Source organism: Neoarius graeffei, chromosome 22, assembly GCF_027579695.1.
Source record: "Neoarius graeffei isolate fNeoGra1 chromosome 22, fNeoGra1.pri, whole genome shotgun sequence".
NCBI lineage: Eukaryota > Metazoa > Chordata > Actinopteri > Siluriformes > Ariidae > Neoarius > Neoarius graeffei.
In genome coordinates, this window is record NC_083590.1 from 20,845,121 (window position 1) to 20,862,848 (window position 17,728).

General features: G+C 41.5%; 1 protein-coding gene across 7 annotated transcripts in view; it reads right to left on the minus strand.

Annotated features, from left to right (window-relative positions):
- ptp4a3a (protein tyrosine phosphatase 4A3a) overlaps positions 1-17,728 on the minus strand; it is a 65,398-nt gene that overhangs the window by 20,226 nt on the left and 27,444 nt on the right. For 6 of the 7 annotated variants that reach the window (XM_060904618.1, XM_060904613.1, XM_060904616.1 and 3 more), the window contains exon 2: positions 1,766-2,239. In XM_060904618.1, coding sequence (XP_060760601.1) covers positions 1,766-1,870 — 105 coding nt within the window. In that variant the 5' untranslated portion in view covers positions 1,871-2,239. The remainder of the gene's footprint in view (positions 1-1,765; positions 2,240-17,728) is intronic. The other variant, XM_060904614.1, reaches the window with a different exon arrangement.

Here is a 17,728-nt window from a genome sequence, read left to right on the forward strand (position 1 = left end):
CACGTCTCTCTCTCCCCGTCTCCCTCCACGTCTCTCTCTCCCCGTCTCCCTCCACGTCTCTCTCTCCCCGTCTCCCTCCACGTCTCTCTCTCCCCGTCTCCCTCCACGTCTCTCTCTCCCCGTCTCCCTCCACGTCTCTCTCTCCCCGTCTCCCTCCACGTCTCTCTCTCCCCGTCTCCCTCCACGTCTCTCTCTCCCCGTCTCCCTCCACGTCTCTCTCTCCCCGTCTCCCTCCACGTCTCTCTCTCCCCGTCTCCCTCCACGTCTCTCTCTCCCCGTCTCCCTCCACGTCTCTCTCTCCCCGTCTCCCTCCACGTCTCTCTCTCCCCGTCTCCCTCCACGTCTCTCTCTCCCCGTCTCCCTCCACGTCTCTCTCTCCCCGTCTCCCTCCACGTCTCTCTCTCCCCGTCTCCCTCCACGTCTCTCTCCCCGTCTCCCTCCACGTCTCTCTCCCCGTCTCCCTCCACATCTCTCTCCGTCTCACCCTGTCTGTCTCCATCTTTCTCTCTCTCTCAATCGCTCGCCCTGTCTGTCTGTCCATCTCTCCGTCTGTCTCTGCATCAGTCTGTCTGTCCTCATCTCTGTCTCTCTTTTTCTGTCCATCTCTCCCTCTGTCTGTCCCTCTCTCTCCCTGTCTAAGTGTCTGCCTGCCTGTCTATCTATCTATCTGTCTGTCCATCTCTCTCTCTGCACACTCATCTATTTTTATTAAAAGTACACTTTATTACTACAATACTGTGTTTCTGATAGACACACACATGAACATCAAACATAAATCAATAGATAGAAATAAACAGAAAAAATGCAGGCAGACAGAAAGATCGAGAGATGAATAGATACAGAAATCATCATCGTCTGTGTGTGTGTGTGTGTGTGTGTGTGTGCACACGCACGTTAACTATGCACATGGCTCTTCATCAGCCAACACACACAATCACATTTTATACCATGTGAGCAGTCAAGGGCCACATCTCCGTAGCAACAGTGGCTTCATGGTTTTCTTATAAGGCAGAGAATCAGAGTCAATATGCACGATTAAAAACACGGGAACGTGTGCAGTATGCAACATATGAGAGGCGGGGTACACCCTGGGCATCTGTCGCACAGCTAACACAGAGACGAACAACTATTCACACACACCCCTACGGTTCACTTGATCCACGTTTCTGGACTGTAGGAGGAAACACACGCAGGCACGTGGACGTAGACACAATGCAAACTCCTCACAGGAAGGCTCCCGTTGGCCATGAGGTTTGAACCCAGAACCTTCTTGCTGTGACGTGACCGTGCTAACCACTGCACCACTGTTTTTCTTGGAAAACTGTGCTGAAGAAGCCAACACACACCCTACTTTACCCACAATGCTGTTCAATGACCTGCTGATAGATAATAGTGCAACGGGATTTAACACTCCCTTCATCTCTGCCTAAAGAGAGCGATGCAGCACTGCTTTAGTCCTTCAGTCTGTCCAGTTCTCTCATCTCCTTCTGTACACGCTGCTCAAACAGATCCGTTTCCAAAGCTTCAATTATTACACCAATATCATCATCATCATCATGAAAACAGTCTGAAAAACTGCACCAGTCCAAGGGAACGGCGTTCGAATATGACAGAGTGGTCCTGCGACTCTGACAGTTTGTACAAGCAAATGAAAAGCACGCAAGGCGAGCGTATGAAAGATGAAATAACGACACCAAGCATATGTAAAATATTTAGAGGATAAGACGACAAGAGTAAAGAACAGTAGCTGAGTAAAATCTGTCACCTCTTTAAAGCTGTTGAGGGTGGAGTTGGTGGGGTTGTGTGTGATGAGAAATCTCATGTTCTTGTAGCACACCTCCACCGGAGCCGGTCTGTTCATCCGCGCCATGCTGCTTCGTCTTCAGGACGAACTTCACACACAACACCTGAAGGAGAATTTGCTCCGTCCAGTGTGTGCCTGTCTGTATTGTAATGTTTAATATGTATTTTATACACTTCTAATAAAACACGACTCGACCAGTACACATGGGATTCAATTCTTTCCTACAGCAAAGCCTTTATGATGGCTTTCTTTTGCCAGGAGGGTAAAATCACCCCATCGGCTAATAGGGGTGTATGGAGCCGTGTTTAAAGATCAGCGTAGATCATGAGCTTCAGCACAGAGCATCGCTCGAATGTGCCGATGCGGAGTGCAGCAGGAAGAGCCAGGCCTCTGCAAGAACACCATCAACACATGGCACCATGGGAACTCGAGCTTCTGGGGGGAGAGAGAGAGAGAGAGAGAGAGAGAGAGAGAAAGTAAAAAATGTGAAACATCAAGGTCATTTAGTTATTGGATTTTTATTTTAGATTAAAATGATCACATGTTGAATTGTATGGAATCAATTTTGTACCAAAATGTTCATACAATACTTTTGAAATATCACACAAAAATGACAAATCAAAAAAAAAAATTTTTAGACTGGCAAACAAATTATTCGTGTAATCGTGCAAAATATCAGTCTATTACTCTTCAGAAACCTTTTATTTTTGTTCCGCGTCTTTCTCAGTTTTGTTTGCCGTAATTTATTTTGGTTACGATTCCAGCTTTCTCGTTTGCGCTCCCTGACTTTTTGCTTGCAGTTTTGGCACAAACTTCACGTGTGGGCGGGCTGTCCAGGAATGCATTCCCATTGGCTAACTTGTGTTTGACTGACAGCTACGCTCAGCCATTCCCTACTCGGATTCTGGCGGACTGTTTGACGAGTGACCGATCCATTGACGGTAAACAAGGATCGAGTGGACTTCAGTGGCGACTATGATACTGAATTAATTCAACAAAGTGTAAATTCAATATTATAGTCGCCACTGAAGTCCACTCGATCCATGTTTACCGTCAATGGATCGGTCACTCGTCAAGCAGTCCGCCAGAATCCGAGTAGGGAATGGCTGAGCGTAGCTGTCAGTCAAACACAAGTTAGCCAATGGGAATGCATTCCTGGACAGCCCACCCACACGTCAAGTTTGTGCCAAAACTGCAAGCAAAAAGTCAGGGAGCGCAAACGAGAAAGCTGGAATCGCAACCAAAATAAATTACGTTAAACAAAACTGAGAAAGACGCGGAACAAAAATAAAAGGTTTCTGAAGAGTAATAGACTGAGATTTTGCACGATTACACGAATAATTTGTTTGCCAGTCAAAAAAAAATTTACTTTTTTTTTGTTTTTTTGTATTTTGATTTATCGTTTTTGTGTGATTATTTCAAAAGTATTGTATGAACATTTTGGCACAAAATTGATTCCATAGAATTGAACATGACACAAAGACTTATTATTCTATCCACATTCCCTGGATAGGAGCAATCGCACGCTGGGTTTCAGAAAGGAAGTGTTTCCATTTGCTCTTCATGTCATGCTTGTGACTGAAAACATTTGTTTCCATTTTGTGAAATATTGTTATCAAATCCGCAGGGAGTGGGGGAACACTTCAAGTGAGTGTAAAAGCTGGTAGTATTTGAGTTGAAAAAAAAAAAAAAATTCACGTTTCCATTACTCATGCAATTTCAAAAACTGTGCATGAAGTATTTAGGTTATTAAGTTAATAAAGAAAAGCGAAAATAAAGTAAATTAAAAATGTCTGAATAATTTTTTTTTTAATGAATAAAAATATCAAACATTCCTTAGTAAATAATTAATAAAATTCATGTCAAAGTGACTGGAAAAGTTAAAAAAAAAAGTCATAATAAAAAAAACTTTTCCATAACCATATTTTAACCAAAAAAAAAGTTTACAAAAATTTTATAAAATTAAAAAAAAAAAAAAAAACCACACAGAAAAAAAAAAAACACTTTTCCATAACCATATTTTAACCAAAAAATATTTACAAATTTTATTTAAAAAAAAGGGGGGGGGGGGGGGGGAGAGACACACACATTTTTCCATTAACATTGTACAACATACACGGGGGGGGAAAAAAGTTTTAAAATTAGCACAGCTATGTTTCAGGTCCATTTTCCTCCAGGACTGCATGATGTAAATTAGCCTAAGGTGAACTCTGGTGCAATGCATCAAATGGCAACATTTATGTTTTTAATTGCACATGGTCCCTTTCAAATAAAATGAAATGAAATAACGTCGTCCCAGTGACAGCAACAACCAAAAAGTGTCCACGTTTAATTATTTCAAGCACAAAATAATCAAACACATTTTACAGAAAGTTTTCAAGAAACTGCAAGGAAGTTTATAGTTTACAACTCATCAAACTGAATTAACTTTTTTATACTTGTGTGTAAAAAAAAAAAAAGCTTCTGCAAACCTTGCAGATGAAGTTTTTACTGCAATTTCTGCATAATTTATAAGAACATTTTTGCATCGTCTTCATCAGGAAGTGGAATTGAGATGCAAAGCTGCCAGATTACAGCCGCTAACTGCATTAAAAAAAAACCCCACTACATTTCAGCTTCATTTCCTCTTTTTTAAAATCACGCTGCCTCTTTTGTTTCCTTTCCGACATTTACCACAAAATATTCACCCATTAGTGTGATAGCGGAATTTTTGTGCTAATGATCCACTAACGCTCCTCAGAGCAGATGAAAACAACGCTTTAGTCTTAAAATCCGTGAAACAACGGTGACTCCGCTTTGGGAATCGAGCCTTCTACTGGGAGATGGAAGAAAAACTCTTAATGAGGTCCTTTGAGGAAACCTTGAAGGAAGATTTAAGTCTGAAAAAAAAAATGCTGTAAAGCTTACAAAGTGACGGTTCATGTTAAATCTGAACAGCTTTATTTATTTATTGGGTTCTCGGGTTCTAGTCTTGGTGCATACACGTTCCTGAATAATTTATATTCTATATAATGTATTCATATAATAATCTTTTAGGGATGTGTTTGAAATGTTCTCCTTTCTAATGAATCTTTGACTGGGAGGATCATCAATATTACTCGACTAAGCAAGAAATATCCGAAGGTGATGTTATTTTACTGAAGATCTCAGTCGTGCACTGACTGCGTATTGTTTACTGCCTTCTAAGCAACCATGGTGTTTGCAGCACCCTGAGGTATCAGGACGAGGTTACAGGTAATTGGGTATATCGTCTCTGGCGAACTAGGACTTGCAAGGATCAAGAAAACAATCCAGCACGCTACCGGTCCATAGCTTTGGTTTGTTTTTGGTTTTTTGTTGGTGGTGTTGTTATAAACTCAGATATACTGAGCTTGGGTATGGCACGATGTATCCTCTTCTCCAGAACAATTACCCAACCTTTTCCCATAAGAGCAAAGTAACAAGTAAATATTTGCACTGATGATTTTAAGAGCCGCCGTGGCCCTCCGAGACCCTCAAAGGCTTAAAAATAAACCAGAGCACAAACACAAGAGAAAAGGAACAGGATTGAGGGACTGTTCCAAAATCACAGCAAGAAGGGAAAAGGGAAAATTTCTCAAGGAAGCAGAGAAAGGGAACAAGGAAAAAAAAAAAAACCTCCCGACATGTGGCAACCCTTTCCAAAAACGAACAGAACTCCGTGATCTCCGTTTGCAGGTGTGACCAGGACGGTATGTGATTTCTGGCCTCCTGATAGGTCAAGGTGCTATTTTCACTCACCAAGTCTCCAAGCAGTGCCAAAAACACGACCCCTTCTGCATGTCACAGATTTAGATCAAGTGCTCATCCTGAAATCTACTACCAGTAGGTACTATGCCAGGTACACACACACACACACACACACACACCATCCTGCTAGCTCACCCAGGTCTTCAAGAAAATTTCCGTTTGCAGTATAGATTGGATCTCGGAGTCATGCATTCTTCAGGAGTAAATTAAAGAAAGTGAAATTAAATCTCAAACACATTCTCCGGCCACTGAGGAACGACCAGGTCAGCAGCCGAGACAAACAGAATCCTAACGCGTCCAAAACTCCAATACACAGCATGATACTGATGTTGTCAAAAACATACATTTTTCTTGTCTACACAAAAAAAAAAAACCCACACACCCCACATTTTGCCACTTGTAAGGGCGTTTTCAAAAAGTGTCACTTTCTCCGACTCAAAATATAGTTTCCAAGGACATTTTGTTTTCATGTTTTTTGCTGTCGAAGTTAACGCGATAACACATTAATGCAAATTCCTTTTAACGCCACTAATTTTTCTGACGTGTGATTAATGCATGCACATTCTCTGACCCTCCCCCATAGTTTGGGAAATCAGCCAAACTGATGCCCCTTTTCCACCAAATCAGTTCCAGGGCTGGTTCGGGGCCAGTGCTGGTGCTGGTTCACAACTCGTTCAACTCACGAGCCAGCTGAGAACCAGTTTGCTTTTCCATAGCTCGCGGTGCTAAGGGAAGCCACGTCATTACATCGCTGTATACGTCAGTTACGGCGCTACGTTTGCATAAACCTTGGCGCGAATATCGAAGCAAAAACAACATGGAAGAAGCAGCAACAACAACAACAACAATAATAATAATAATAAATGACTTCGCGTTTGTACAGCTGCTGCTTCTCATCACTTAAAAATGGCGACCTTTCGCGGTCTTGTTATTGTTGTTGGTCTTAACAACTCCGCCCCCCCGCTGACGTAAGCGGTTCTTTCCTCTGGCCCAGCAGAGAGTTGGTGCTAGCCTGGAACCGGTTTTTCTGGCCCCAGAGCCAGTTCTTTGTCAGTGGAAACAGAAAACCCGGTTCCAAACTAAGCACTGGCCCCGAACCAGCCCCGGAACTGCTTTGGTGGAAAAGGGGCATAAGAAGCCTTTATTTGTCACATGTATACTCGAGTACAGACTTAAAGTGCATATCATGGGTAAATTCAGAAGCAATATCAATGTAATTCTCCTATTTTATATTAAACTTTGGTCAAATTAAACTTCCCGGCAAACACTGATTTTCGTGACGTCGCGTGCGGGACGCCTCCCTCTGAATCCTACGTCAGCGCTGGTTTGTTTATGAGAAAACGACCTGGTGGTTTTCTGCAAATTTCCTCAACGTTATCGCGTAATTATTAAAATGGTTAACAGATGTATCGTAGGAGGGTGTAGCAACACCAATCATGATAGGATTAGTACTCATCATTTCCCAAAAGACCGGACAGTGAGAGAGAAATGGGAGCGCTTGGTCTACACAGGCTGTGCACTGAAACCGTGCAAAGCTCGCGCAGCCTGCTGGCGCTTCCGCAGGTGACGTCACGAATCTGGCTCCAGACTCCCTTGGGATTTTTCCAGACGCGTTTTATTTTATTTTTTTCTGCTGTAGACAGATGGCCTTGTGCAAAATTACCCTTCTGGATGAGGTGTGTAAAGGGACATACTTTCATATTAAAAAAAAAAAACAAACACACAGTGAAATTTAACCTCTGCATTTAACCCATCTGAAGCAGTGAACACACTCACATACGCAGAGCAGTAAGCAGCCATGTTACAAGCGCCCAGGGAGCAGTTCAGGGTTAGGTGCCTCGCTCAAGGTCACTTCAGCCCAATGGCAAACAGAGGAAGTCCGTGTGCGCATGGGCAGGTTTACTTTCTTCTTCTTCTTTTGGGTTTTACAGCAGCTGGCATCCACAGTGTTGTACTACTGCCATCTACAGGTTTACCTTTGAGCGTGCACTGACAGTTCCATCATTCTGTCACTAAACGAACAGCTGATCACACCGAGGTGCTCGCTGACCACCGATATTTATTAGTTTGGACCTGCATTTCCTTTCCTTCGTATATAACATAACATCTTTTCTTCTCGCTTTCTGTTACTGTAGTCGGTCTTTCACGTTTCATTCGCACACTCACGTCCTCCATTTTCTCTCCTGTTTCAAATTTGTATCCCACAATGCCTTGTGTGAACGGGAAAAACCCACCACGTGATGCATGATGTCGTATCTTGTACTGAGTCATGGTGAAGCAAGAAGAAAATAGCGGAGAATTTAGGGCCGTGTGATCCTCAATTCATTAATTGTTCTTTTAAAAAAATCTAATAAAATTAGTCTGTGATTCGAATTCAGTAGCTTTCGGTCCACTAAACAAAAATGACTGGGTGTTGGGGAAAATTCTTTTTATGACCTACACTTGGAAAAAAAATGTGAAAGGCAGTCTAGCTTTAATCATGAGTTAACCATGGACAATAATGTGATTAATCGCGTTTAAATATTGTAATTGACCGACAGCCCTAGTCTTTAGAAATATCAGTATACACATGGTCAGGGTGTCTGTAGTGGAATTAAACTGGATGTAAAAACGTCCATGTGACATTACACTACATTATATTACATGGCATTTTGCAGACGCTCTTATCTAAAGTGACATACAACAAAGCAAAGTCTGAGAAAAGGAGTTTAAAAAGAAAAAAAAAAAAACCCAAAACGAAGTCTTGCCATCATCCTCACAGTTACTGCAGCTTGTTTATGTCACACACAAAGATGGAAACATTTGATATCAAGGTTTTTTGCTCTTATTCTCCTAACATGGTACTCCTATGCACAAGTGTGATTTATTATAAATAAATAAATAAATAAAATACGCAGTTGAGTGCAAAAGTTTGCACACCCGAGGCCAAAATGAACAAGACAAAGCCATTTAGTTGATAGAAACAAGCTTTCTCGGTTTTTCTCGAGTTCCTGCATGAGGCTAGTAACTGTTAGTCGATCCGCCATGTTGGCTACAGAGGCTGCTTGAGTTGTAGCACTTTCTCCTTTTCCTTGTCGCTGCCGGCTTGACACTGTCGGCTAGGTCGATCGCAAAGGTCCACTTACTGTCCAATTTATGTGACGAAGCATGGTAAAGCTACGAATGGTGCATATAAAATTATGAAAATGCTAAAGCTGTTCCTGAGCGTGACCGTCCTCTACACTGCACAACTGGAAGTCCAGAGTTGATGGAAGCAAAATGTTTAAAGTGCTTGGACGTGAAAATTCTCTTTTATTATCACAATTATGGAAAAAGGCCATGTAGTAGTTGTATATGTGAGGATAATAAGAGTGGAAAAAAATTGATATAACATGTTTCCATGTTTGTGTGTAAACGTGAGGGTTATGGCAAGACTTCGTTATTTTGTTTATCCATTTTAAACACCTTTTTGCAGATTTTGCCTTCCTTTTTGAATTACTGTCATGTTGCAAGAGCCAGATTTCTCTCTTTTTTTTTTTTTTTAGATAAACTGTAAAACAAGAAGTTTTTCATATTTTCAGAAATATCCATATACATGGGGCAGCACGGTGGTGTAGTGGTTAGCGCTGTCGCCTCACAGCAAGAAGGTCCGGGTTTGAGCCCCGTGACCGGCGAGGGCCTTTCTGTGTGGAGTTTGCATGTTCTCCCCATGTCCGTGTGGGTTTCCTCCGGGTGCTCCGGTTTCCCCCACAGTCCAAAGACATGCAGGTTAGGTTAACTGGTGACTCTAAATTGACCGTAGGTGTGAATGTGAGTGTGAATGGTTGTCTGTGTCTATGTGTCAGCCCTGTGATGACCTGGCGACTTGTCCAGGGTGTACCCCGCCTTTCGCCCGTAGTCAGCTGGGATAGGCTCCAGCTTGCCTGCGACCCTGTAGAACAGGATAAAGCGGCTAGAGATGATGAGATGAGATCCATATACACAGACAGGGTGTCAGGACAATGTGACCCATCATCCATGAGCACACTCTCTCACTCACACACACACACAGTCATGTTTTGGTCTATTTAGCATGGATATTTAATTAGTCTTTGGTAGCACTTGTTGTCTTGCGTTTTTCACACCAACATCGCATTTACCAAAGTTCTTCTTGTTCTTGTAGTTTGTTTTTTCTCTAAAACCATTAATCCTGGCCCTCTATTATATGTTTATTTTAAGAAAGAATTTAACAGAGCAGTAAAAAAAAATTGAGACAACTTGTCTGCATTTGCAAAAATTTTATTGAGCCTAAATAGACCAAAATGTCATAACCACCATGTGTCTAAATGAGGATTAGTGAAATTTGAATGAAAATGTTTGTTTTTAATTTTATTTTCACTTTTCTTTCAGAAATATTACTTCTTTACCTTCACTTTTTATTGTGGAAAATATGATTTGATTTAACGGTTTTTAGTGTATAGCCTAAAATATATGCGCAAGAATGTGTACTTTCTCGATGTCTTTACCGTTACCCAAATGGTAAAATCATGCTGTAACTCAGGGCTTTGACAATAGAGGGCAGTGCAGCTACATGAGGAAGGACCAGGATGTTGAGCAGCCATTTTGAAAAAAATAAATAAAAATCACTGGTGCATGAATGTTAGAATCCAGGATACTGATCAGGTAAACATGACATTTCGAGATGTCAGGGAAATTAACTGTCTTTGCCGTTACCCTCAAATGATAAAGATAATGATGCTGCATGTTGAAAAAGTTTAGTTAGCCAAGTAGCAAGTTAGGATGGGATAATAAATGCATAATAATTTGTTTGTTTATCTTTTTTTCTACAGTCAGTCAGTGACCCAAAAATGCCATGAGATATCTTTACCGTTACCCAGTGCTGTCTTTAGCGTTACTCTATAGGATAACGGTAAAGACAACAACTGGGCATTATTTTTTATAATAATTATAACTCTTGCTTTGTGAATTCATGAAATATGCTTTTTTTGTCTATTAAATATATATTTACAGGGATTGTAACTAAAATTAGTGTATACAAAAATTTTTAAAAATGTCTTTACCGTTACTCGTCACATTTTCTGAGAATGGCCCATTCATGTTCCTAGTGTTGTTTTACTGTACTGCACTGATTCAACCTTATCTGCACTTACAGCCACCTCCGACTCTAATCCCTGACACACTATTTAAGGTTTAAGATTAAGTGACAGCACTACCACTTTCTTTTTTTCATTCATACTGCGATTCTTCATCTTGAACACACACATTTTCCTTCACAGTATTCTGCCAGAGACATTATACAAGTTCACCTGGAGGGGGGGAAAAACAAAAAAAGGCTCTTGCTTAACACAATATTTCGCAATGACCACAGAGGTGGTTGTCAATAAGCCCAGTAAGCTCTGAGTGGTTAACAGTGATTACACACACACACACACACCTTCCTATAATGAGTTCTGCGGACTTGACGCTCTGTCTGGACCACCTGGGTCTTAAAAATAGGTTAGCCAGCTACCTTTCTGAGGCACAGTTTGTTTTCTGACTTGTCTTGTGGAGTTTAAAAGACTACCTGCCATTTGGAGCGATGGAAAAAAAAAAAGCCGTCATTAAATCTGGATCCTGCAAGCAGCTCATTTAGCCACGTATTAAAACTCACCCAAAAGTATGTTCCTGTATTTTATACCACAGCTTTGGTAAATTCTTGATTTGGATTCATTTTCTATAACAGCAGCTTTAGCAGGAGTTCCAGCTGCAAGACAAATCTCAAGTTAACATTAACGCGGCATTTTTAACCTAGTAATGTTTCTATAGTAACCAGAATGTCAAGGACATAGGCGCTCATCTGGCCTGCCATCAAAACAACCATGATGACCAAAACATCAAACAGAACTGAAATGTGACAATGTGAGAGAGGACCAACCATCCATCCATCTATCAACCGCTTATCCTGTGCAGGGTCACGGGTAAGCTGGAGCCTATCCCAGCTGACTACGGGCAAAAGGCGGGGTACACCCTGGACAAGTCGCCAGGTCATTGCAGGGCTGACACAGAGACAAACAACCATTCACACTCACATTCACACCTACGGTCAATTTAGAGCCACCAATTAGCCTAACCTGCATGTCTTTGGACTGAGGGGGAAACCGGAGCACCCGGAGGAAACCCACGCGGACACGGGGAGAACATGCAAACTCCACACAGAAAGGCCCCTGTTGGCCACTGAGCTCGAACCCAGAACCTTCTTGCTGTGAGGAAACAGTGCTAACCACTACACCACCCTACCGCCGAGAGGACCAACCTCCACGACAAACCGTTTACAACAGGAAAAATCAACAAAAGGACTAAATTTTGTTCCCCGAGGGAAAATCAACCCAAAACATTGATCAGAACTGAAGTCACATGATAAATGAACGAAGAAATACAATTCTAGTCAGAAGAAAATGTGTTAAGTTGGCCGAATTACTAATTTGTTCGCAAAAATTTAACAATACTCTGACCAAGTTTTGTGCAGAAGGTTGGGTTCTTTCAAATAAAACCAGGGTTTTTTCTAGAAAAATTTAGTATGAGGGCGCTCACCATGGTGAGGGAGCGAAGCGGGGGGTGCCGGTTGTCCGTCCCCCTCCCCCCCCCGCCGTGCGAAGCCTTTGAAAAATTGAGGCTCCAATGGGACATTCTGAGGCTATCTGAGAGGGAAATTGTAACAAATTGTCTGTCAACAATGAAAAAGAAAGAAGTAATCTTCTTCTGCCCTGGACAGTCTTTGGCTTTCTTCCGCTTCGTGCCGCGGGATGACATCTTTAAATGCCCAAGTGTCAACAAAAACAACTCGCGAACTACTTCTGTCAAAAGCTCCCGCACCGGTGGGTGAAAGGTCATTCAGTCTCGAGAAATCTCGCTCTACAAGTCAGCTGACCTTGTATGTAACCCATGTCAAATCTCGCGAGAGCAGCCGCGACAAGTAAACAACTAAACAACATGGCGCCTCAGTCTGGAAAACGCCAATTCGGATTGTTTTTGCACCGTCTGGCGGTGTATCTACTATGATTGGAATATTTCTGGAGTAATTATAGCGCATTTGATGATCAGACACATTGTCACATGGTGTTGCTGGGATGTTTTCACGGAGAAAAGATCGTTTTGAGAAAGACTGCATGTTGTGCAGTAGCATACAAGTGCATGGCCTAAGTGTGAGTTGGGGTTCAATCGGCATTTCGGTAAGGGGGCGCACGCCGAGAGTAAGAGGGTGCAGCGCCCCTGTTCCCCGGTTTAGACGAAAGCCTGAAAACAATCAGAACTGATATCCACTGAGAATAGAGGGAGGAGATACAATTTAACTGAAAATAAACAATTGTTTACAACAAGAAAAATCAACAAAACAGCCAAGTTTTGTTCCTTGAGGGAAGATCGACTCAAAACATCGACCAGAACTGGAATCAGGTGACAAATGAGAGAGGAGATACAATTCTAATGAGAAGTCTGAAAACTCATTAAGGTGACCTAATTAGCAGTTCATTAGCAAAAAACAATGACCGAGTTTTGTGCAGAGTGATGAGTTCTTTCAAACAAAAACAGTCGGAACGGAAATCCATGCAGATCTGACGGAGGAGATACGATTTAACTGAATTGTGGACGACGAACGCCACGCCATGGCAACAGCTCATCAGCTTTATGGTCAGGTGAGCTAACAAATTAAACAGGAACTTGTACAGTTTAAGAAGAAAAAAAAAAACAAACAAAAAAACGAAGTCTTGCCATCATTCTCACGGTTGCACACAAAAATAGAAACATTTGACATCTCCCCCCCCTCACTTTTATCATCTTAACATGTACAACTACGATGTGGCCATTCTCCATCCTTGTGATAACGAACGAACGAATGAACGAACATTTGCACATCCACTTGACCAACAGATTTAAACACGCATAATTATTGACATTACACACTGAAGTTTTCCCATAAAAAAAGACATTTATCTATCATTTATGAAAGGAGTCTCCAGTGTCAGAGCTTTCTACAAGTGAGTCAGTGATAAAGCTGCAACTCTTCTAACATGAGAAGCTCTTGAGAACAGACGGCTTTGAAGTTTTCTCGGTCATATGACAAACTCCGCGTTTGTTCTTATCTTCGAGAGAAAAGAGCAGCTGGCCAGGGACTGTTTATATCCGTTATCGCCAAATTACTGCAGTGTAATCAGAAAAAAAAAAAATCATTTTTGATGTACAGTTACAGGAAAATAATCAACTTTGAGCTCTGAACATTTTCTCGCAGCTGGACATGTGATTTCCCTTCAGGGTGTGAATCTGTTCAGCTCCCCTATAATCCTTCCTGCAGTGCACTCTCGTGTAATTCAGGGCCTCCCAGGAATTTCAAAAGCATGAAATTAGTAACGACGTGCACGTGATGTCCGCGTACGTGTCAGTTTTCACGTCTGTAGCAGAATTAAAACGACCGCGAAAACCTCCATGGTACTCTGTATGCACAACAACAACAAAAAAAAAAGGGCAGTCCGGTGCAGAAGTTTGCACACCCCCAGGCGAAAACGGACAACACAAAGACATTTGGATGTGCGAACGTTCATTAGTTATCACAAGGACGGAAAACGGCCACGTCGTAGTTGTACATCTTAAGATAATAAAAGTGAGGAAAAAAAAAAAATTGTGCGTGCAACCGTGAGAATGATGGCAAGACTTTGTGGGGGTTTTTTCTTTCTTCTTAAACTCCTATTCTCAGATTTTGCCTTCCTTTTTAAATTATTGTCTTGTTGCAAGATTCACATTTCATTTTCATGTTTGTTTGTTTTTTGGACATAAATTGTAAAACCAGAAGTCGTCTCAATTTATTTTAACCCAGAAACCGAGTGTACAAACTTTTGCACGTACTATAAATACTTTGAAGAAAAGCAGACAGTGTTTTCTTCTGATTCTTTAACTTCATCTTAAACTTGATGCACGACACCAATAAAACTAACGTGTAATTTTCTGATTGTACAGTAGCATGTTTAACTCACTGACCTAAGCAGGGAATTGTGGGAAAGAAAGTTGACTTTCACTTGGAAGAAAGTCTTAAAATGGCCGTTAAACGTTGTGCATTTTTTTGGGGGTTTTTTTATGAATGGTATGATCACAATAGCAGATTTATGACCTTGGGACAAACTTTTTCGAAGCAAAACTTCTTTTTATATTTATTTTATAATAACAAAATTGAATGTAAATCAAATCCCATGGGAAACATCAACGAGACTGTCAATGACGGCGTAGCTCACTCCGGCCCCGTCTAGTCCAGAAGGAACGATCTAAAGTGGGCCACCTTCCTTGGTCCTTGCGCAATAAATGTTGCAAGCTATATACAGGCTATATATAGAAGCAATATCCACCCTAGGAATACCGACCCATTTACCAGAAAGAATCCAAAACGGCGAGAAACTGACCAAGAAGAAGCGATTTTTGTTGAGCTGCTCATTAAGGCTTAATTAGTCCATAACTTCATTAATAATTGTAATGAAGCAAATCTGGGTAGAAGTTCTATGCACCCTAGGTCCCCCTACCTTCATGCCAGAATCAATCAAAATCGGTGAAGAATTGAGAGAGAAGCAGCGATTTTCATGAACTGTGGCCCACGCTGGACGGACAACACGAGGGCATAAACTCATCACCTGTCGGCCGGATGAGATAATAATCCAATAAATAGGAAAGGAAAGGAAGAACCTTGTAAAACAGCATTACAATACAAGCCAATTTGTTATTTCATTAGTTAATTTTAGCTGGCAATTAAACTGACAAGTACTACCTCTATCTTTTAATAAATACTTTATGCAACGTGACTTACAAGCAAAGCAGAATCCAAGCCAAGCTGTTTAAAGAGTTGACAGTAATACAAGAGCTGCATGGCTGAGTTTCCACCCACTAAACAGAAACACGTGCAGCGCAGAGCTGCAGGAAAACTCGAGACAGCGAAAAGCAAGTGCTACATGTTCTGCTGTAAAAAGAAAGGGCGTGATTATGGCAAATGCATCATATCATATGATACTTTTTTTTAATACACTCACCGGCCATTTTAATAATGTGCTGTTGATTCTAAGATCCCTGTTCTTGGCTGCAGGACTGGAACCCAATGTGGTCTCCTGCTGTTGCATGCTGAGATGCTTTTCTGCTCACCACACTTGTAAGCAAGAGTTACTATGAGTTACTATATCCTTCCTGGCAAAAAAAAAAAAAAAAAGCTCGAACCAATCTGTCCATTTTCCTCTGACCTCACTTATCAACAAGGCGTTTGTTTCCACCCACAGAACCGTCATTGCTCACTCGATGATGTTTTTTGTTTGTCGCACCATTCTGTCTGTGTAAACTCGAGACTGTTGTGTGTGAAAACCCCAGGAGATCAGCAGTTTCTGAAATGCTCAAACCAACACCCATGCCACGGTGAAAGAAAGTCACACTGATCACAATTTTCCCCATTCTGATGTTTGAACACTGAACATTAATTACCTGAAGCTCTTGATTTGTATCTGCATGATTTTATGCATCGTGCTGCTCTCAAGGGATCAGCTGATTAGATACCTGCATAAAGCAGCAGGTGGATGGATGGATGTTCCTAATAAAGTGGCCAGTGAGTGCATATCGACATTTCTGCAACGTGGTATCAAAATATATCGACCCCTGAGTGAGACATCAGCTGTGAATTATTTTGAATGGTCACAAACATAGTGGGAGACGATAGTGATTTTATAAGAGCAAGGCAGAATTTAAATCTTAAAAAAAAAAAAAATCATCACATAACTCTCCAAACATATCTATCTTTCCATGTAAGGCTGGGCGATAGGATCTAAAAAACTATATCACGATATTTTCTGACATTTTCACAATAGCAATATTTATCATGATGTATATTACGCGATGGAAATAACGTTCAGAGACAAACATCATGACGGCACACGCAGATGGTTTGTCAATATACAGTTGCTGGAAAGCCAGGGGGCGCTCATGAGCATATCTATGAGCAGTTTGGGCTCGCAGGACACCTGTCATAAACACACACCGTTGCCAACTCGGGGCTCGTTCAGGAGCTCCAGTGCTGCGTTCACAAGCTGTATTTTTGCTCTTTGCAAAGTATTTGCTTTTGTTCCTGATGTTTTGGCCTTATGTTTTTTTTTCTACTCCAGTGTCCCATCTCCTGCTACTGCTGACAGTAAAATTGTACTATAATAGGTTTAATATTGATTAAGCTAGTTCTATGCATTGTGCTACATTATACAGTCTCTTCATTGATGTACCCATGGGCTTAAAAACACTGCAGCTACCTTTTCATTTCTGATACTTCTGCGAAATCATGACACTCATGATATTCAGTTGGATGACGATATGAACAATCATTATCGTGATAACTGTCCAGCTCAGTGGTGAACCGTTACTATTAGAGCTGGGACTTGAGTTCAGACAAAACTTAGCCAGACATACCAGAAAAGCAACAGGGCAAAGGATTTTGCAAGGGATTAATGGCAGGCTGCCAGGTCGCTCCATTGTGTATAGCTCTCGATGTTGATTTTAAAATTAACTCAGTAAATTACACAGGGAAATGAATACTTAAGTCTGAGCGAAAAATGCCGTGGCGAGCGTGCAGCAAGGAAGAAGAGTCTGGAGACAGAAATCTTAGTTTCTCGGTCATTAGCCTGTGCTACTTGCTCTCGATAGATAGCACTGGCTTGACCACTTTATTAGCATTCGCTAACACTACTGATGAACGCTACACCGGCTGGAAGGTGACTTCAGTGCTGCGCTGGCTTGTAGTTAAGCTTGCACTGGCCTTCGAGTAGGCCAAGGGTGATAAACTTTTTGGTCCCTCCCACTGTAAATCAAAATCTGATTGGTTAATTCATCCGACACTTCCTACATAAACTGCCACGGCCTTCTGTCCCGGCAATGAAGTCCTCACCAATGAGTGAGCAGCTCTAAACTCTTCTCAGCCTCAAAACAATCTCACTGGATTTTGTTTTCAGGACAGTAACCCTTTAATTTCTGAAGCAAATTTGATAGAAAATGAGGCCAAATTAGAAGAGAATAATTATCATGAAATTATATATAACATTTGAAATGCTGACATGTTTGGGCCGTCTCTGAAGGCCCTGATGGTTCCCCTCTGGTCCAGCTCTATTTCTAAGCAAAGAAGAGCACCATCTTTGAAGCACC